At 40.6% G+C, this 22454-nt stretch overlaps 1 protein-coding gene across 2 annotated transcripts in view; it reads left to right on the top strand.

The window, feature by feature from the left end:
- ITGA2 (integrin subunit alpha 2) overlaps positions 1-22454 on the top strand; it is a 109388-nt gene that overhangs the window by 64002 nt on the left and 22932 nt on the right. For both annotated transcript variants that reach the window (XM_019532043.1, XM_019532044.1), the window contains exons 12-23: positions 2187-2332; positions 2973-3116; positions 5404-5607; positions 6446-6582; positions 7740-7879; positions 9307-9458; positions 12822-12932; positions 13526-13608; positions 14099-14240; positions 18237-18329; positions 20113-20189; positions 21299-21382. In XM_019532043.1, the coding sequence (XP_019387588.1) occupies positions 2187-2332; positions 2973-3116; positions 5404-5607; positions 6446-6582; positions 7740-7879; positions 9307-9458; positions 12822-12932; positions 13526-13608; positions 14099-14240; positions 18237-18329; positions 20113-20189; positions 21299-21382 (1513 nt within the window). The remainder of the gene's footprint in view (positions 1-2186; positions 2333-2972; positions 3117-5403; positions 5608-6445; positions 6583-7739; positions 7880-9306; positions 9459-12821; positions 12933-13525; positions 13609-14098; positions 14241-18236; positions 18330-20112; positions 20190-21298; positions 21383-22454) is intronic.

The following is a 22454-nucleotide window of genomic DNA, read 5'->3' on the forward strand; positions in this document are numbered from 1 at the left end:
CCCCCATGGTCCCCTCCCCTAGTATTTACCAGCTTGGAGTCAGCTGCAGCTCCCTGCTGCAGCCACTGGGGACTGCCCAAGTCATCAAAGCTCTCCAAATCTTTTCTAAAGATTTGAAGAGCTTTGAATCTATTCAGACCTTTTAAATCGGTCCCCTGATTCAATTCAGATTCGGAGATTCAGCCACCAAATTGGGCCGAATCTCCTCCACATCGAATCACCACCCGAAGCTTTGTACAGTCCTACTGAACATTAATCTGTTTTATTTACTGATCATGGATTCAAAAAAATCCTTTATTATTTTAATTCTCCATAAATTATGGATGAATGACTGAAATGTTAATGGGATGTTCTGAAATATCCTTTAAAACACTACAAGGATATAAGATGTTAAAGGAACTGGAAAAGGCTATATAGTGCATTAAATTTATGACCATTATTTCTGTTTACCTATTTATTCCTCCATTACAACTGGATCAAAAGCTGCTCAGTTGTCATCAGCTCATCTATACTCTTTCTTTCTGTGGTCTTTTTCAGTTTGGTTCATGGCTTTAGAAACATGACTAGAGTTTAATATAAGTTTTATGAATATCCATTGTTTGTTTTCAGAATCATTTCTGTACTCAGCCAAACCAGCCAACTTGATTCTCTTAGTTCAGGGCTGTCCAACTTTTGGGCCACTGGGGGCATAGGCAACATGTAGCGGGGCACATGCCCCCCTGAGATTGGCTACCGCTGAACCTGCCATGGCTTCTCTGGGTGGCTGAGACTCACATATGTCCCCTTCCTTGCCACCATGTACACAGCCTGCTTTCTCCCCTTCCCCATACCATCCCTGTCAGGTATACTGTGCTGGAAGCCCACCTCTTTTACTTGCCATGTCTGCATCTTGTGAGGCCTAGCTCCTTCCCCTGTTGTGCATGCAGCATGCATAGTTACACTCCCTTTCTCCTTTCCTGGCACTGCACATACAGCCTGGCTCCTTTTCCTGCTGCATATGCAGCCTGCAAAGTCCAGCTTCTGTTTTTTTTTCTGAGTGAAGCATAAGCATCTTGGAGACGCTGGGTACTCCAGCTGTACTAGCCCACCCCTTGGCATTAGGGGCAAGAACCAGAAGCTGGGAGAGGAAGGGGAAATCCAGAGAACTCTGCTGGCACTGGAGCAGGAGCTCCACTGAAGTGGAGTGGTGGTTGAGCAGCAGTCCAAGGACACATGCTAACCTCTTGCATGCCACATATAGCCCATAGGCTACCAGTTGGATAGCCCTGTCTTGGTTTATTAATCAGCCATGTTGCATCAACTATTTTTTTGAAAACCTATCTTCTCTGGCACCTTATTACTAAAAGAATACTTATTCACAAGTTAAGTATCAATTTCCTATCCTTGAAATATTTGCAAGTAGTAGAATTTGCTTTCTAACTTTTTTCTTCTTTACCATGTTCTGCTTTCTGTGGTTTGGTGTTATCCTGTATCCACCACACTGACATATTATGCTCTTTGAAAAAGGAAGAGATAGGAGAGGGTCATATAGTTTGTAATGCTTAAAAAGACCATTTTTGTTTGGGTTTTCATCATTTATCTGTGCTAGCTTTGTTTTCTCTCTTAGTGACAGACTGCTCCATTGAATCCCCTGGCATCTTACTAATGCCCAATATAAGGCTTTCCCTAGAACAAATTTATATATTGCCTGAGAAGACCTCTCCTTTTTTAATACTGATTTGAATTAATTCAAGGTGCACATTTTCAAAATCACTTATTCTGATTTTATTTTAGCCTTCTTATAGGAAGTGGTGAGAAGTTATGTCCTAACTGTGTTTTGCTCTTCAGTGTAAGCTGAGGTACTATAAAACAAAACAATTTTCTTCTGTTAAAGTAAAGTAAAATGACCTCTCTGTACTCAGCACCTTGCTAAATAGACAAGACTATTGTCAGAGTTTCTCTATCCAAGTGCTAGAGGAATTTTTATTTTATTTTCTACCTTTGAAAATAATATCTCCCTAATAAATTCAAGCATAAGTGAATTTGGTACATACATGTAACATATCTTCCAAACCCAAATCTCCAACCTGGCTGCATAAATGTCCATAACTAAGACACCAGATCATTTCATCTATACTGCTTTTACTGATAACTAACTCTACCTTTCCCTGATATCTCATATGTAGCATGTTAACTTCTGTTCCCAGGTTATTCTGTTGCTGTTATCTCAACTCAAGAGGCTGTTTATTTTGTCGCTGGTGCACCAAGATCCAATTACACTGGCAGAGTAGTGGTTTATGATGTTGACAGCCATGGCAATGTCACAGTCATTCAGTCCCAGAGAGGAGAGCAGGCAAGTATAAATACTTGATCACCAACATTAATTCTGTAGATGTCTATTTTTTAAGACACAGCAGTAAAAATACTTATTCATATTTGCTCTGTTATACATTTCTTTTGAAAATTCATATTCCTGCAAAACATTTAGAATCCTGTTTGACCCTTTCACTGCAGCTATGCTCTTTCAATGTTTAAGACACATTCTGTAACTTTCAGAGAGTGCTGTATTTTTCTGATTATGCTTACATGCAGTCAACCCTGCATGTAAATTAACCCTGCATTTTCAGGCTTTGGTGTAGGGGAGAGAGCTTTTTCCCCAACGATAGTAAATACGTACCAGTAAAGACCTTGAACAGCTTTTGCTCTTGCCAAATCCCATCAAATCAAATAGCTAAGAAAAGGACCCAATGGATTGAATACACTAAAAATATTGTTTTAAAAAGTACACTAAACAGGTTTCTGATTTGGCATTTTTATTGCGCACGCAAAAATATTGCAAGTAGTCGAGTCCATAACATTCCAGGCCCAATTTTTAGTTTGTCCACTCATTATATAATTTGAATGTGATCTTTATGGTTCTTCTGGAGGTTTATGTTCTAAAATAGTATAATTTATAACATATATAGAAATGACTCTCTTGCTGTCAATTTCAGATTGGGTCTTACTTTGGCAGTGTGGTATGCTCAGTGGATGTTAACAGAGATTCAGTTACAGATGTGCTATTAGTGGGGGCACCAATGTTTATGAATGACCTAAAGAAAGAAGAAGGAAGAGTTTACATGTTCTCCATAAGACAGGTAATAATAAAATGGATGGATAGCTTGAATTGAGACTTGGCATCTATATCTTTCATATTTTCAGTTCTTACTCCAGGCTTCTGGTAATGAAGTCTTACTGAGAAGTGGAGTTATAACTACAATTGATCAAGGAATCATACTGTACCAACAAATAGCAAAAAGTGATACATGACCTAAAAAGCTTACAGCCGTAATATTTTGGCCAGTGAATCATTTGCAGTCCGATTCTAATTTTGGCAAATCTGTTCAGTAGTTGGTTTTTCTTCCCAAAATCATTCTGATAAATGATCTCTGCTTATGCATTGTCTGCAAACCATTAAATTGGTTATTCTCTATTTATTATTCATGTTTTCTCATTTATCACCTCACCTCACCTCATTTAAGCCACAGAATATTATTTCTGCCTCATGATTGGCTGACTCAAATTTTTTAAATTCCTCTAAATAACAAACATCCAGGAGAGATTCTTTCAAATGACTGAATATTGGCTTTAAAACTCCTGAAACTTTTGGAATCCATGAATAGCCTCAAGAGTGAGTGGTAAACACCATATTCAAGATAACTCTATTAATCATAGAAAACAGAATGCAGATTTTTATTTGTGAAACCTACAGATCAAGCAATGTTACTCTTCTCCTGATTAGAGCTACCCTTACGGATTTGGTTGTGTAGCACCTGTATTGAAACCAAACAGCCAAATCAAGTAGCATATAAGGACTGCAAAGCTGTTGCCTATGTAAGTTGGTGGATAGATCAGTCCCTATCTGCAAAATAGTTTTGTATTTGTTTTTTTTTTTTACCTTGGAAATCTCTTGTAGGGAACACAGACAGTTTCAGGGAGGGTGGAGGTCCCATAGAGAGGTTTCTTATCTGCAGAACTGAGTGCGGGGGGTGAAAAATGAATTCGCACTTCTCACAGTTCCAAATCTGCTTTTACAGGCTGCTAAGCAGGACAAAAGTGCTACTGTTGACAGCTGACATACCAGCGCTATGTGGCAATGGAAAATTAGGCAAAAAGAAAAAAGAAAAATAGAACTTGATGTAAGAGGTTTTCAGTTTTGTAAATCGAATAGATTGGGAAACTTCTTAACACTTTTCTTCTGTTTAAGTGACAGAATTAATTTTATTTTAAAAATATTTGTCAGAATGTGGAGAGTCAGTGATTTAAAGGGGGGAGGGGCAGGGTATAATCTGGCCCCTGGTGCCACCCAGCTGCTCATGGGTCTTAGAATAACTCGCAGGTAGTATGGGGTGCACCAGATGGCCCCATGTACTGCAAATGGTACCCACGCTGGCTTGTGTCCCAGAGTAGCAAAGCCCCAGAGTGGTCATGTGCCACCTTTAGCATCATGTTCTCGGGCCATGCATCAAAGCCCCGTAGCAGCAGTTCCAGGGCCATGCAGCACAGTGTTGTAGTGGCAGCTCCAGTCCATACAGCACAGCCCCAGCATTTGGCTGTCACATACAGCACAGTCCTTAAGTGGCCAGAGCAGGACCAGGAGGCCCATGGCGGCCTCTCCAGGACTTGCACTGGTTCCAGAATGCATGGTTGGTCTCTGAGTCTGGTCTGGCGCATGGACCATCCCTGTGCCACTTATCTTTCCCACTCATCCAGATGCCTACTACAGGGCCAGGTAAGTTTGACACCCCTTATGTAAAAATAAAGTTGATTTGTGTAATTTACACACATCACTAGAATTAAATTGCTAGCCATTTTGGATAAACAATCTGGCCAGCATTTCTAGCATTTTCTGTATACAAAGCAATGACATAAAGCATGGCAGCTATGAAGATATAAGTGATTCTTCCACGCTTTTTTCCTTAGTTGACATGAAAATGTTCAAGAAATGAAAAATTTACACACCTGGGTTTTGCATTAGTTAGCTAGGAAGTTCTGGCCCTCTTTCAAAGAATTATGGCCAGTCACAAAAATTGCCATTTCCTGTGCATAAGTAAGCCAAAACTGGTAATTTTAGTTATTGATGTATCTTCTAAAAATTTCAAAACACTTAAAACAAAAACATAAAGACACAGAAGATCTTTAAGATATATTTAAGTTTATATTAGCTGTAATTCTTCGTTATGCAAAATATGTTTTATTTTTCTTCTAAAGTATTTGCCACAGTTATGGGATGTAACAATGCAAACTAGACAGTGGGATGGCAGATGAAATTCAGTGTTGCTAAGACCAACTTAATACACATTAGAAATAATAATACACAGATTTTTTTTCCATTTTGTTTGATCTAGTAAAACAATATTTTTGTTTTCTTTATTTATTTTTAAGGGAATTTTAGATCAACGAGAACTCTTAGAAGGTCCAAATGGGTTAGAAAATGCTCGGTTTGGATCTGCTATCACAATGCTTTCAGACATTGATTTGGATGGTTTTAATGATGTGATAATAGGCGCACCTTTAGAACACCAAAATGCTGGAGCAATTTACATTTACAATGGAAATCAAAGGACACTTCGCACCAAATATTCCCAGGTAAATTCCTTTGTTAAATACTATTATATTCCATGTCTTATGTTTCAATATGACAATTGAGTTAGATTCAAGATGGAAGATTAAATAAATTGAGGGTTTATTCTGAGCTGCTCCTTTTTCCTCTTTAAATAGCAGCATTGTCTTCTGTTTGCTTTTTCAACACCATTTACATTATTACTTTGAAGCTGAGACTGGTAGCATTGATATTAAAGGTGGAGGGATAAGTGATATGAACATATGTGGGGAAGAAGTGTGAGGCTACTATGTATTTTTTACTTTTGTGCACCAAGGAAACTCACTTCCTGAAAAGTATTTTTTCAGGCTTTTTTTTTGCAACTCCTTCTAGCTGTGGTACACCAGCAAATATTGGATTAATCCCAAATCTGAAATCTTTCAATATATAGTAGCTAAAGAAGAGACTTGGAAAGAAAGGCATGAAAATTTGGCATCCAGCTTCAATCCACTACTACTAATAATAACAGTAACTATAATAGTACCACCTATATGGTAGTGTTATTGTTGTTGTTTTTAGCAAAATAGTTTTTCAGTGAGAACTTTCCTCCTGCTGAAAGGCTTGTTAAATTCCATTAAATTTCTTGGCCATATTGATTGATGGGAATAAAATTATCTAGTAAAGGAAAGCTGGAATACAGCAATCTGTTAACTTGGGACCAGAGGAAAAAATTGCTTAAAAATAATGCAGAAATATCCACAAAAAATTGTCTAAATGAGTATGTTACATATTAACATAGTGCCTCTAAAATTCAAATGCTAATGCTTCTCTTTGTAGAGATTAACAATTACGTGCAACATTGATTAACCAGGTTCTTTTTCCCAGAAAATTACAGGATCAGACTCTGCTTTTAGAAAGCAAATCCAGTACTTTGGAAGATCAGTAGATGGGCTCAGAGACTTAAATGGTGACGACATGACTGATGTTTCTGTTGGTGCTGACGGAAATGTCGTGCAACTCTGGTTAGTCAATTATTTTAATCAGATAGTTTTTTTTAATATTTCAAGTGTAAGCGGGGTACAGTCATTTAACAAAATAGAGGGAAAAACTGCTATGGCTATGGAGCTAAAATTGTTCTTTGTAATTATGCTAACGTAGTAGCAAATTGAAAAAAAACATTGGACTCAGTTACTTTTAATAACAAATGATATTTTGATTGACTGTCCTGCTTAGAAGAGTTGTCCAGTGAAGTAAGCACGTAGAGCAGTGGAAAAAAAAATTGGCACCTCTTTTCTGGCAAAATTTATTTTTTGTCCTGCAAGCAATTGCCAAGACAGTTTTGCCAGTTCTACAAAAAAATCACTTCACAAGCAGAAAATGTTGGGTGCTTTCCTAAGCCATGATTTTTCTCCATGCACATTAAAGTACAGCTTAGTTGAAACACAACTTTATAAATAGCTTCTCTCTCTCAGTGACTTTTGTCCATATCAGGACTGATTATTATGAGAGGCATCTTTCTTTGAAAAATAAAAATGTTCATTAATAAAGAAATGTAACTTTGCTGGATTTCCTCAGATAATGTCAGGGACTTTCCTAAAAGAACAATTTAGGGACAGTTGCCCTGAAAGTCAAATATAAGAGTGTGATTTGGTCTAACTGGTGAAAAATTATTAAAAGTTCATGAAAACAATCATGCAAGAGGCAAGCATTTCTTAGGGTGATATCTTCTGTTGGACCAACTGTGTAGGTGGGATAAAGTTAGATGAGCTTTTGGATGAAAGACATTCTTCATCAGGTCTCACTCACCATAAATATCCCATTATGTTATATCAGGGGTTTTCAGCCTTTTTGGGGCAATGTACCAAAGGAGGATGGTGCGTGGCGGTGCTTCCCCACCTGCCCACACGTACCTCCTAGGACCTTCTCAAGAACCCCCTGATGTTATCAACTACCATGGTTACATAAGAAATGTTTCAAAAAGAGGATTAGCCATTTTAAACCTACTTTTTACCTACAGCTACACTTGTGAAGTCCAAAGAAAACTACCTACCAAGCTGGCATGTTGTTTACAGTAGGAACCAATAACCAAAATATTACAGGCAGGCCCATCCCAGAATAAAGTTTCTGATTTATCAAGAGTCCTTAAAATCCCACTTAGCTATTTGTTTTTATGTTTCAGGTCACAAAGCATTGCACGTGTCTCCGTCAGTGCCTCATTTGCACCTGAAAAAATCAGTCTACTGAACAAGAACACTGAGATACTTGTCGACATATGTTTTGATGCCACATTTAGGCCTGCTAATAGAAATAACCAAGTGGGTAAGAACAGCCAACACATTGTTTACATCAGTTTTGTTGATAATGTTGTAATGTAAATGTAAAGGAAAATTAAAAACAAGCCCTGGATGACAAACCAGAAAAGAAGGAATTACCACAATATTTAACTATAAAATATATTTCTTTGTTTCATTTTTAAATCCCAGCTGATAGTATTTCCTTATTGTCTTTGAAAAGTGAAGGAGAACTTCCTTTAAAGGGACAGGGCAGTCTCCTCACATCTTCTACCACAAAGCACCATTAGGGAGAGGAATAAAGGTCAGGGTTATCAAGTAATTTTACTGTTATTCCCCCTTGAACTCACCAGCTAGTTTTTGGCTGGGCCACTTTGATCAGCTTTGGAGGGATAAGGAAGTAGAAAACACTAGCTCTTGTCTGTGCAATACTGTTAAAAGCAACAGCAGCCAACATATTTAACAAAAATAGTCACCCAAGCCAAGTGCTTTGTGCTGAACTCTCTGCTCCAACTGATGAGCAGAGGCAAGCTATTCTTCTGGAAAATAAAGAGGAAAAAACCCCAATTATATGATTATTTAAATGCAACCTTGGTTACTCACTAGTCTGGTCTATCTGAGCTTTTAGGAAATGAATGATTTTCAAAAAGGAGCTACTGATCTTCAAATATTTATGATAAAAGCATGGGGAAATTTTTATAAGAGGCTCACCTGTTACAGTTGGCAACATAAGTTTGATCATTTTTCCATTTCATATGATGACAGCCAGTGCTCATGACCAGGGATCCTGGTTTTCTGTGATCAAAAAAAAATACCCAATTTTCAGTTTAAAAAAGTAACCCCAAATCCCCATTTTCCATGATTTAAATGAAACACCAGTACTATATATAGATAGATATCTATATAGATATAGTGGAAAAATGTGGATTTGGGGTTACCTTTTTTTTAACTGAAAATTGGGGATTTTCTTAAATTGGAGAAAACCATGAACCCTGATCATGACTGTTAAGCAGCAAAATAAAATTGAATTTCTACAATAGTAGCCATGTTTGTTTGTTTTTTAATCTTCAAGCTGAAAATTTATATTTCAGGAAGAAAATATGCAGTATTCTGTAGGATTCTGGGATCTGATTGCAGTGTATTTATCTATAATATTCTTGGTGTTACAGACTGGCCTCTTGCCCAAATTATAGATGTGTACATCTGTAGGAGATAATGTATTGATTGCCATTTGATATGCTCTCTATAGATATGAACATTTATTTAAGCATTTTAAATCTGTTAAACTAACTTTCGTAGGAAGATAGACCACTGTAGTTCTGAGACTGCTTTGGTTGCACTCCTAACACAAAACAATAAAATATTTAGGTTTTCTGGCAAAACCAGTCATTCTCTAATATTGAAGCCAAATGCTGTGTGATTACTGTGAAAGCCAGTTTTTCATTCTTTTTCTAGCAATTAGATACAACGCAACACTGGATGCTGATCTCCAGTCATCTAGAGTGACTTCCAGAGGATTATTTAAAGAAAACAATGATAGGTATCTGCAGAAGGCTTTTATAGTAACTCATGAAAAGAATTGTGTTCGGCACATCTTTAATGTACAGGTGAGCATAATTTCAAACTTCCTCATGTAAAAAGCCACCTATGACTTAATTTTACATGATTTTGTCATAACTTTTATCATGACTTGCATCCAAAAAGAGAACTGTGTGTTATAGTCATTAGCTAATCTAATATAACCTAATCTAAGGTAATCCTGTGTAATCAATTTGCTTCTAAAGCATCACATGCATCTTAAAAATACAGTGTGAAGCCCTAGTTTTATTGAAGTAACAGAAGAAATTAAATTCCTAGACACATAGGGTGCTTGTACATGCAACGGGGGTTTAGTTCTCCCTAAATTAAAACAGTGATTTTTTTTTTTTTTTAATGACCCAATTAAAAACCCACCATTTCAATTTAGGGACTTCCATGATGTCACAGTGCATCACAGGTGCCTGTCACCTCACTCACCGTCCCTGTCCTCCCCCCACAACCTTGCAGGCTCCACCAGAAAAAAAATATTGCAGTGAGGGGCCCAGTCTTCTTCTCTTCACCCCTCCTCCACGAGACTTCTTGCCTCTCCCGCAGAAACAGGGGCAAGCTGCCAACAGGCCAAGCAGTCCCTGAGCTGCAGAGGACCCCGGTTCTTTCCTCCATGGTGGCAATGCACCCGTGGGCAGCACCTGCCCACTAGAAGCCCACCTGGGTGGTCTCAGGGAATGCTGCAGCCACACAAGGAAGCACTGTACACCTCAGGCTAGCAGGCAGGCTATGGGAGGAAAAAAAAAGAAAAAAAGAAAAGTCTTCTTGATGCTTTTTTCTTTTTTTTTCCTTAGTGAAGCCTGCCCCTGAGCTGCGTGGGGCCTGGTGCTTCCCTCCACAATGGTGGCACCCCCTGGGACCTCCCAGGCCAGGTGCCTGTAGGTGGGTGCTGCCTGGGGGACTCCACCACCATGGAGGAAAGGTCCAGGGTCTCCCACACCTCAGGGGCCACTTGGCCTGCCAGCAGCTTGCACCCTGCCCTTGGAAGAGGCTGGTAGGCTCCAGCGCCCCATGCACCATCCCCGCCACCTTCCTGCCACATGGGACTACCCAGGAATGGTCTGGCTTGCCCCTGGGGCAAAGCGACAGGGTGGCTGGATGTGCTGGTGGCAGGGGATGGTGCATGGGATGTTGCAAGCCCAAGCTTCCCTGAGTCCGTCTCAGCTTCCAGCACCCCACACACCATTGAACTTTGTTACGTAGCAAACTAAAATGCCTCTGACAGGTTTTACCTTGCTATGTAACAAAGTTATTTTAAAGTTAAATATGACACAGAACATGTATATCATCATGAAATTGAAGTGGAATACACCACTAAACATGTAAACAGCAATGCCATTAACACAGTGCAGAAGGGCAGTTAAGCCAGTTTAAAGGCCAATTTTGTCATATGTACAAGCACCCACAGGCTCTTATGGCTAGAACAGACAATCTAACCATCTGGTTTGATCACTTTCATAAAGTAAGTCAAAGAACCTCACCTTATCTGGCCCATGGTTTCAATTGGGTTAGGTTTACCTTGCAGAGGAAATTGTTCTATAATTGGCTGAATCCAGGTATATGTGACATAAATTTTACTTTAAAAAGTAGACTAAACACCTTGGGTAGTCTTCTGGTGTGTGCCAGGCCTTGAATGATGTACACAGGTAGAAAAGCTCACCCTGTCATGCTCCTTTAAAACAATGAACACAACCCCAGGGCTTAGATCTGCATTAAGCTTCTTGCATAATTCCAAGAGGGAGGTTGAAAATGTGACAGGAAACAAATTCTATTATTGCTGCTTTTGTTTAAAAGAGAATAAAATGCATAAACTAATCTGCTTACTGAAGGTCAGATACATTAAAGGTAACCTCTCCCTGCCTCTTTGTGGGAATTACCTCCTTCCTTCATTCACTCGGAGCAACTGTTTGAGGCAAATACATTATATCCACCTTTTTTTTTTTTTTGATTCAGCCATGTTTTGGGTATGTGAACCACATATAAGGGACTAAAAGAATTAATCCGCTAGGAGGGAATATTGGAGATGTGAGAAATGCTTTATGAGTTTAGTGCTTTCCAAGCATCAATAACTGGCTCAGTGATAGTACCATATTTACTTAATTCCAAGATGAAGTTTTTTTTTCCCCATTTAACATGAGGAAAAAAACTATTGTCTTGGAATGGAATATGAGAAGGAAGTGTGGCAGGCAGCTGCTGTGCTCCAGTTCCAGTCCTGACCCAGAACAAGGCCCGAGATTGGCCCAGAAAAGAATAGCGAAAGAGGTGCAGCAAGGGTGCAGAGGTGATAGCAGGGAGGGTCGGAGGCAGCACAGGGGTAGGCACAAAGGAGTGAGCAAGTGGTGGTGGGAGAAAGATGGCAGGGGTAAGTTGCTTGACTCCCCCAATGGCTGTTTCCCCTAACATCTGCTCCCACCATTGCCTTCCCCAGTACTTGCCCCACCCGCCTCCCCTCACCCCTGCCTGCCCTCCCACTGCCTACTCCTCTGCCATGGTTTTCCCTGCTGCAGTGGTGGGAGAAATGTATTTAAGACAATCCTCCAATAATTAGATTCTATACATGGAAAAGTATAATGAAGGTATAGATTTTCCATGTATAAAATCTAATTATTAGAGGGTCATCTTAAACTCAGAGTTATCTTGGATTTGGATAAACATGGTATATTGCACTCAGGCAAAGTTGGATAAAGATCAGACTTACGAAAGAAGCTAATGAAAGATGCCTCTGTGTAGTATCTTCTCTGAATAAGAAGCAAGTTTTGGACTTGCAGAGCATTTTTCAGGATCCAGTCATAAAAACAATTGTAAATAATATTATAAATAATAGATTGTTATGAATTCTAGATAAGAGTTAAATACTGCTGCTTTAAATACTACTAAGCAGACCAGGAGTGAAGGAAACGAAAGGATAAAAATCGGCAGTGCTATGATATTAAATATATGAAGGAGAAACCCTTTATTGTTTCTAGTACATTAGATATTATTAATAGAAAATGTGTATTGTATTGTTCCAGTTATAAGTCAACTCTGAATAGAATAGACGTTGACCACGTATTTTCTGGTTCAAGTCTAAGAGAAACAGCTTTTCCCTAATATAAGTTGCTAACTGCTAATAAGGATCTTGAACATTATTGCCTTTATACAGTCCCACTAAAAATATTAAACTGAAAATGCACTGAAAAATATTGTGACTTGGTATTTTTATTGCATTCACAAAAATACTGCAAATAAAAACTCACGATTGTAGGGAGACTGGTTGGATGTTAACCCTGTGTATAAGCTGAGTGTGGTCTTTATGGTTCTTTTGGAGGATAAAAAGGTAACATTGCATCATAACAATGCAATAAGATTAATTATTACCTACTAAGTCAATATGTATATTGCAGGAGCCATCAGACGCTGTGAATTCCCTTGGTCTGCGTATTGACATTGGCCTTGCAAATCCTGGCTCTAGTCCTGTCCTTGATGCATATTCTCCTGCATCTGTATCCTACAGTGTAAGTGCAGAACTCAACTACTGGACAATATAAAACCAAATATGTCACAAGTGAGATGATGATGGTCAGGCATAGTAGTTAGCTACAAGGTCAGAAACCTAATTCTAAGGACAGGAGTCAGGACGGATTCATAACCAGGTTCTGGAGCTGGTGTTCAGGCCAGGCCAGAAAGCTAGAATCAGTAAGCTATGGATCAAGCCAGGATTGGAGAACCAGTGTTGGTAGCTACAGATGAAGTTGGGTCAGGTAGCCAGAGTCAGAAAGCTGTAGATTAAACCAGAGGCAGAAGGGTCAGCAGAGCTTTACTAATTGAACTGGGCTGCAGCTGAGAGTCAAGCTTAGGAGCTTTCACTTAGAAGCTCAAGCTTGGGAGCTTTCACTTTAGTTTAGATAGATATGGATTGGTGGTAGCCTTAAAGTCCACCTTACCTAGGATTGGAAAAACAGTCTTACTATTCCCTGTGCCTTATTTTCTCATCTCTAAAAGGGGATGCTTTCAGGGAAGTTGAAGGTAGAATAGATAAAGTCAGGTAGGGCATCAAGTTCTAGTCTCTCGGAAAAAAGCAGAAGATAACTTTTTTCCATGTCTGTAGATTCCTTTTATCAAAGACTGTGGTGAGGATGAACTCTGCATCTCTGAACTTGTTCTTGATGTTCAGCAGAAAACAGATGATGGGTAAGTGTCAACTAAGATTTTTGCACAAAAAGTTTTTTAATCAATGATGCATTGAATGAAAACCCCAGAGTTTCTTTGTAGTACAATATCTGTTCAGAACCTGTAGAAAAAATATATTAATAGTACTTCATGTTATATCATTAATGTTTAAAAGTAGGTTCACATCAGTATCACCACGTTATAAGGCAACTATTATTAAGGAGATTTTCAGCCTGTCTTCTGTGGCAGAACCTGTTAAAACCAAATGAAGCCATATGGGCTATATATAGTCAAGACAGTACAATTAATTGAGGTCAGTTTTAAGAATCACTTTCACAGTACATATGGCCAGCGTACAAAGTGTTTGTAAAATGATAGTTCTGTAGATGTAGAACATCAAAACAGACAGTACTGTCCATCTGATTCATTGCTGTCGAATACCTTTCAGTGATCTGTAGCTGCAGTAGCCACTTTATTTACAATAACAATGATAGATTTTTTTTTTCAACAGCAAACGACCCTTCATTGTGAGCAGCAAGAATAGAAGGATAACATTTACTGTGAAGCTTAGGAATGAGAAGGAAAATGCATATAACACCAGAATCCAGGCTACATTTTCAGAAAACTTGTTTTTCTCTTCATCATCTGTATCAGTACGTAGTTACGTCCACCTCAACTCTACCTATTTTACTTCTGTTTTTTCTTGTTTCCCTGATAAGTGTTTTTCTTTCTAGTAGTCATTATCTCAGCAAAGGCTTACTCCATCTTGTTTCATAAGATGCAAGAAATATGTCTTCCAACTTCCTCTTTACAATTAGCTAGAACCACTTTATTTAGATCAGGGAGGAATAAGGTGCTCAGCATAAGAGCTGACACCCTAGCTAGTTTGATTTCAACTCACTGGTGAAGTCATCTTTTCCTTACCTTGGGACTTGGCATCTTGCACATACCACTTTACTCCAAGCAACACTTCTGAATACTGTTACTAGGCCACAAAAAATTCATACTTGATAAATCAAGTGTGCAACAGCGATAGTTTTAAAACACAGACTTTGGAGTTAGAAATAATGTTACTGCCAAGGTCACATATTCCAACTAGACAGTTAATCAGCTTGGAATGATCACTATACCAGAAACTGTAATTTTAATGGATTTTTTCTTTGTTAAAAAAACAAGAAAAGAAAAGAATGTTACAGGTTATTTTAGGAGAACTACAGTAAATCATTTGTCTGAAATGTTGCTCCCAACCAGTTCAAAGAGGATAAAATCCAGACCCCAATGTCTGGCCCAAGTAGGAAGGCTGCTACTGTTGAGGTGAGGATAGGGAAGGAATTCAGTATATTATTCAAAACTAGCTCTTTTGGGGGGAAAGAACTGGGATCGTTTCTGAAGGGGCAAATCCACTGGTATTGTCTTGGCCCATCCATGGGCTGTAATTTCCTATAAGCTCCTATGTGGTAGATTTGTAAAGAGCAAGGCTTGATACCCTTCAAGGAAATTGAAGAGTAGATGGCTCTCCCCCTCCCCCCACCAGCTTTCTGCTATAACACAGAAGGGAGATCATTGACTAAAACATATATGAAACTGGACTGTACAATGGAAGCTAAGCAAAGACCTTCTGCTTATAGTCGGGTTTGCTTTCTAAAGGGTTAAATCTGGTTCCTGTTACAAAACTATGGCTTTTTCAAGGTTTTAGGTACAGAATCCCCATTTTGCACATGAAAGCAACATAGAAGTTAGGTGTAATTCCTTCCAATCTGTATTCCTTAGGAAAGTAACGCTGCAAGGGACCCTACAAGGTCATCTAGCTCAGTCTTTTGCTTTAGGCAGAGTCATCTTTGATGAAACCATCCTGGCCAAGTGTCTATCTAAACTTCTCTTGAAAATTTCCAGGGGTGGAAATTCCAGTCTTTAGGTACCTGTCCAATGCTTGACCACACTTATAATCAGGAAGTTCCTCCTAATCACCAACCTAAATTTCTTCGGCTCCTAGTCCTTTTCCCGTATCAAATCACCCCATAGTTTTCTCTTCTCCAGACTAAATAACCTAGTTCTTTCTTATGTTCCTCATAAGTCATGTTTTCCAGGCCTGTAATCATTTTTGTCATTCTCCACTGGACTTTTTCCAATCTATCCACATCTTGCCTTATCAGCAGGGATCCTGGTTTTCTCTGATTAAAAAAAAAAATTTCCATTTTTTTATTTAAAAAAGTAACCCAAAAGTAACTATATATATATAGAGAGAGAGAGACAGAGACAGAGACGGAGAGAATATGAATGAATGAATCACGGAAAAATGTGAAATTTGGTTTACTTTTTTAAATCCAAAAATTGGAGATTATTTTTTATCAGAGAAAACCAGGATCCATAGATTCATAGATGTTAGGGCCAGAAGGGACCTTAGTAGGTCATCAAGTCTGACCCCCTGCCCTGGGTAGGAAAGAGCACCTGGATCAGACAGTCCCAGCTAGGTGCTTGTCCAGTCTTCTCTTGAAGACCCCCAAGGTATGGGAGAGCACCACCTCCCCTGGAAGCCCATTCCAGATTCTGGTAGCCCTTACTGTAAAGAAGTTCGTCCTAATGCCCAACGTAAATCTACTCTCTGTCAATTTGTGGCCATTGTTCCTAGTTACTCCAGGGGGTGCGCTCGTAAATAGAGCATCGCATATTCCCTGCTGCCCTCCCCTGTTGAATTTATGGGCAACCACAAGATCACCTCTCAGCCTTCTCTTGCAAAGGCTGACGAGATCTAGGTCCCTCAGTCTCTTCTCGTAGGGCCTTGCCTTCAGGCCTCTGACCATACGAGTGGCCTCCTCTGAAACCTCTCGAGATTCTCTGCATCCCTCTTGAAGTGTGGTGCCCAAAACTGGAAGCAGTACTCCAACTGCAGCCTGACCAGTGCCACATAGAGGGGAACTACCAGCTCCCTGGACCTATTCATTATGCATTTGCTAATGAATGATAAAGTGCAGCTAGCCTTGTTGATCACTTTATCACATTGCCCACTCATGTTCATCTTGGAGCCAACTATGACTCCAAGATCCCTTTCCACTGCTGTGCTGCTGAAAAGGTCATCCCGCAGCCTGTAAGTGTGTTGGTGGTTCTTTTTGCCCCGGTGCAGCACTTTGCACTTGTCTTTGTTGAACTGCATCCTATTTCGTTCTGCCCATTTTTCCAACCTGTCCAGATCCACCTGGATCTGTTCCCTACCCTCTGCTGTGTTAACTTTGCCCCGTTATTTGGTATCATGTGTGAATGTGGACAGGGCACTCACTACGACCTCATCCAAGTCACTGATGAAGACATTGAACAGCACTGGTCCAAGGACCAAGCCTTGTGGGACTGCACTGCCCCCATCTTTCTAGGTCAATATCAACCTGCCCACCACCACTCTCTAGATGCGACCCCTAAGCCAATTTGCCACCCACCTGACTGGATAATCATCTACGTCACAGCCTGTCAGTTTATTTATGAGAACAAAATGTGTCTAAGCATTTTGTGACCTGATCATAAAAAAGTCAAGGTTAGTCAGGCAGGATCTACCTACAATGGACCTGTGCTGATTTCCTTTCAGCATTATTTCCTCTGCTGGGCTCCCACAAATGTGATCCTTAATGATTTTTTTCCAGAGTTTTCCCAAGAATAGAGGTGAGATTAACTGGACTATAGTTTCCTGGTTCCTTCTCCTCTCCTTCTTGAAAATAGGGACCACATTGGCCCTTTTCCAGTCCCCTGGGACCTGACCAGAGCACCATGAGTGCTCGAACAGCTGTGCCAGTGGCTCTGCTATGACACTAGCCAATTTCTTCAGCACTCTTAGATGAAGTTTATCCGGCCCCACTGATTTGAACACATCCAGCCCCTCCAGGTGCCCCTTCACTAAGTCTGTGCTAACAGTTGATGGACTGGTGTCCCTCCTATGTCTATCTACAGTCCAGTTGGGAGATTTGTATTGGTCTGTGTCTAGGAATACAGATGCAAAGAACTCTCTGAAGGGCTCAGCCTTCTCCCCGCTCTGTCACCAGTTGCCCTAGTTTGTCCTGTAGGGGTCCTATGCTATCCTGCACCTTCCTTTTCCTCTCTATATACCTGAAGAAGGACTTTTTGTTGTCCTTAATTTTTGTTGCCAGCCTAAGTTCTAATCCTGCTTTCGCCTTCCTAACTGATTCCCTGCAAGTGCGAGCCAGGGATGTGTACTCCTCCTTGGTAGCTACCCCTTGTTTCCACAGCCTGTATACCTCTTGCTTTGCACTTAGGCTTTACTGGACTTCTGTGTTCAGCCAAGAGGGCTTCTTAGCCCCTTCGCTCCCTTTTATGTGCAATGGGATTGTCTCCTTCTGTGCCCGTAGAATCTCTCTCTTGAAGAACGACCACCCTTCCTTGACCCCCATTTCACCAATGCGCTTGAGCTTTAATGCCTCACTAACTAAGCCTCACTAAATAAGCACATCCCTGCTTATCAGTGCCAAACACAGTGGAAGAATCACTTCCCTTGTTTTGCAACACATTCCTCTTAACCCAACATGCTGCTGGCTTTCTTTTGCAACACAAGCACACTGATGTCACATTGAAAAAACAGTGCAAGTAAGTGTCTAGTCTTGTATCAAAAGCTAATGGCTAATATGGCTTTTCTATTTTTTTTTCTTCAGGGTGATGGAACTGAAGTTTCATGTCAGGTGGGCATTGCCCAGGAATCAGTCATTTGCCAAGTCGGCTATCCTGTTTTTAAAGAAGGAGAAAAGGTACCACTCAGATTTCATATATCAACACATTTGTAGTAATACCCACCACAAGTATGTCCTAACATATTAGTGGTAAATGTTTTCTCATTAGAGTAAGGTTCAGTTCAGATCACTGATAGTAGCAGTCAAAGGCTGGTGATTCTACACAGTTTGGGAGAGAAGCACTTAAGCTACCTGCTTCTCCCTACCTCCTGGACAATGGCTGAAGTCTCTACACGCAGCAATCGGTGTGTAGCTCTCAGAGCACAGGGTTTGAGAGCAGAAATTCCCTGATCTTAACAATGTTCTCCCCTAAGAACTGAATGGATTCTCACGGGGGATTCCTTCTGACTGAGCCACTGGTGACACGGAGACTTGCATGGGTCTGATTTTATAGACCCGCTTCCAACCTGCACCAATATTATACAACCAGACCCAAACTTGCAACCCATATGAGCAAGTCTTCTTACCCATGGACTGACCTGACCTGCTTTAGTCAAAATCATGACCTGATCCGCACTGCTAACAGAAGTGGAAAAATAATCCCGCATTTTCCCAGAAGCAGTAGTGTGTTAATTCAACCCAGCTCCACAGTGTCTGTATATATTGGTCACTTCAACGGGGCATTTTGGCACTTTTATCTAATAGCTGATTCGATCAGTTATTAGATAAAACCACCAAAAAAGCGCTGCTAAAGCTCTTGATCTGGCCATATGTTCGGTAGATGCTGACAAACGTGGAAAAAAAAAACCAACACACTTTTTACCAGAAGAAGCAGCATGTTAGCGTTCAAAATGGCTGCGAAGGAAATCAAACAAAAGATAGGGTGTCACACCCTGATCTATCTTTTGTTTGATCTCCTTCACAGCCGTTCTTCCTTCTTTGTTTGAGCTCATTCACATTGCTGCTTTGGGTAAAACGTGGTGGTTTTTTTTTTTTCACACGTGGTTTTTTTTTTTTCCACATCTGTCAGCATCTGGTGGTTTACCCAACCTGCGTCTAACCTGAAAAATTTCTTTTTCAGATCAGCACCCAAACTTCAAAATGTGAAGTAATTTACATTCCCACCTAAACCGATGCATTTTGCGGGTCACCTGTGGGTACTGGCAGATACCCAACCCAATGGTGACTCCCTTTCCAGGACTGTACATAATACTTGCCTATAAGCAGTGCTGCCATGACAGGAGATAGTACCTCAAGCATCTTGAGGATATATCCTGTAACCTATTTACATAGCATAAATCTCATTATATACAGCATCTTGGTTAGCTTTAATCTTCTCCATTATTCTTTAGGGAAGGAAATAAATGGCCTTCCCAGCCCCTAAAGCAGTCACTTGCAGCAATGAGAACTCACTAAATAGAATAGGAACATGCCTTCTCTGCAGGAGAAAAAGCCCTTGCTGAATAGCCTATAACCCATGTTTTTAGCAGCTTAGAACAAATTGTTATGGATGATAGCCAGCAGAATGGATACAGAAGCAGAATGGATGCTTAAAAAGTAAATAACCAAAACTTCCCTGAAATGCTGCTGTTGCTGCTGTTTGCAGCTAGTAATTACATCACTGTGTTTTAAAATGTGCAAATTGTTAGTGTTTGCAGAATGATACAAGAAGCTGCAGGTGAAAATAAGAACAAAGCAATGCTGCAGGTAGGATGAAGTCATTACGGCAGACAATAACATGCTACAATATTCTAATGTATAGCTCAAACTCTAGAAGTTTGTACAGACATAAATATAATGATAATTATTTGAAAGCACTTTAAATTTCTTGTATAATTTGTTGGTTTTGTCTTTTGTTTAGGTATCTTTTGATATTAGCTTTGACTTCAACCTCAAACATCTTCAGAACACATCAGCTATACATTTTCAGGCATTGAGGTAAAATATATTACCTTATCTACCCAAATCCAAGACAATCCTGAATTTAAGATGACCCCCCAATAAGTAGATTCTATACATGGAAAATGTATAAATTTGTCATAATTGTCCATGTATAGAATCTAATTATTGCAGAATTGTCTTAAATTTGACCCCTCCCACATGACTGCAGGTGGTGGAGGGATAAGCAATTAGGGGGCTATAAAGGAACACGCAATAAGTGAGTGGTAAGGGCATAGGTGGTGGGGAAGTCAATAGGGGGGGCACATGATAGGACAGGCAGTGGAGGAAGCAGTAAGGGAGCAGGCAATGGGGGAAGCAGTGGGAGAGGGGCAGTAGGGGGCAGACAGGTGGTTGGCGGAAAAGGTGGCTTGCCCCAGGCTGCCTGTCTCCCACCCTACTAACCCTTCCTTATACCTGCCCTCCCTCACACAGCCTCAGACCCCCACTCCCTGTTGCCCCGCTCCTCAGGCCATTTCAGTGCCTCCCTTCCCACCCCGGCAGCCTCAGGCCCTTGCTCCTCTTCACCCATTTTACTCCTGAAACTTCTGTCTGCCTCCTGCCTCTCCCCCTACCACCCATGCTTCAGCACTGGGAAGCTTTGTTCTCACTGCTGCCTATGCTGGAAATCCAGCACAGCTGCTACGGGGCCAGACTGGGGCCATATTCCATGCTCCAGGCTGCAGTGGAGATGGAGCCTGCCAGTGCCAGACCAAAGGGGAGCAGGCGTGGGACACTGGGGAGTAGAAGCAGTTTGAGAGAAAGATGGAGGAGGGGGCCCAAGGCTGCTGGAGAGAGAGGTATGGGTTGCAGAAGCAGCAGCAACTCCAGCCCCAACATGAGGTGAGCGTCTCCCCTCTACCCCCCAGTGCCTTGTACTCAAATCCAAGATGAGAGGCTTCCCTCCCATGTTAAATGAAGGAGAAAAAAATCTCATCTTGGAATCGAGTAAATATGGTATTATGTAATTATTTAATTTTTAATGCACACCCACCAAGGAACTGTTTGAGCTAAGATAAAACAATAACATTACTATTACTGCAAGTATAATTATTTTTTGGACATTATAATTGTGTCCTGAGATAATAAATTATGCTTTCGATGAACAGTGAAAGTAAGGAAGACCGAGAAACAGACAATCAAGTCAGCCTATCAATTCCCCTGCGGTATGATGCTGAAATTCACCTCACAAGGTATGCTGAATAAAGAGAGTTGAAGGAATTCTGTCAAGGCCGCCATAGAAAATAGAATTGCCTCTGAGTATTGCCATCAGGACCCAGATACACTATCATCTTTTTTGGCAGTTGTAAGAAACTGTTGCTTGGTCAATGACATCAGACGTTTTATTCTTTTCCTTTAATACTTTAAAAAGAAAAAATTCAGCAGGTGATTTCCTTTGCTTGTGAACAAGGGGAACATATAAAGGACTGTGACTTTAAAGCTTAAACTGTTGTAATGAGAACAAAAGAAGCAGTTAAGACTATTGTGAGTACTTTGCCTGTCACATAGGCCCAGGAAGGGATAAGTAGAGGAAGCCTTCAAGGGCTGTACCTCATTTTGTTGTAAAAAAGGAAGACAATACTGAAAGAAATTGCCCCACGGAGAACTTGGCCCAGTAGTATAACTAAGCCAGGGTGACTGGAGCAGCAGCCCTGGGCACCAACTTTGTTGGCACAGGACAGAACTAGCCACTGCGGCAGCAATGGCTGGGCAACATTGTTGCAATCATCATGGTGGCAGCTCACACTGCTCCACGTGTCATGGCTGCCCCTGGCGTGGGACTGCCCTGCTTGGCCAGTAGGGAGTGGACAGGATCTGTGGGGAAATTGTGCTCTCTGAGTATAGAGAGTCCAAGTGGGACTAAAGAAATGATCCTCACCCAAAGAATGCTGAATAGTAGCTTCCAGGATTTGAGGGGATTTATAGAGAATCACAGAGCATTAATCAAATTCCATCAAGCAAGCCCAAATGATAGCCTTTCTGCAGGAACTGGACAATGCCATAAAGTCTTATAGGATTAATATACAGAGGTGAAACAGAAATATTCCCAGGCTGTGGAGGAGTTAAAAGAACAGTAGGGCCAAATGGATAGCAACAAACTTGGAGAGAACAAACCAGCAGTGCCTACTTCAGGAAAAGGAGCCAGGCAAGATTCAAGATTTGCCAAGACTGATCTCAAACTGAAGTGGGAGCAGCTCCTAGGAGAGAAGACCCATTATACTCGTTGCATAACAGAGCAGGGCTATCTAGAGGTAGTGGCTTGAG

The sequence above is a fragment of the Crocodylus porosus genome, unplaced genomic scaffold (assembly GCF_001723895.1).
Source record: "Crocodylus porosus isolate Cpor-Errol unplaced genomic scaffold, CroPor_comp1, whole genome shotgun sequence".
NCBI lineage: Eukaryota > Metazoa > Chordata > Crocodylia > Crocodylidae > Crocodylus > Crocodylus porosus.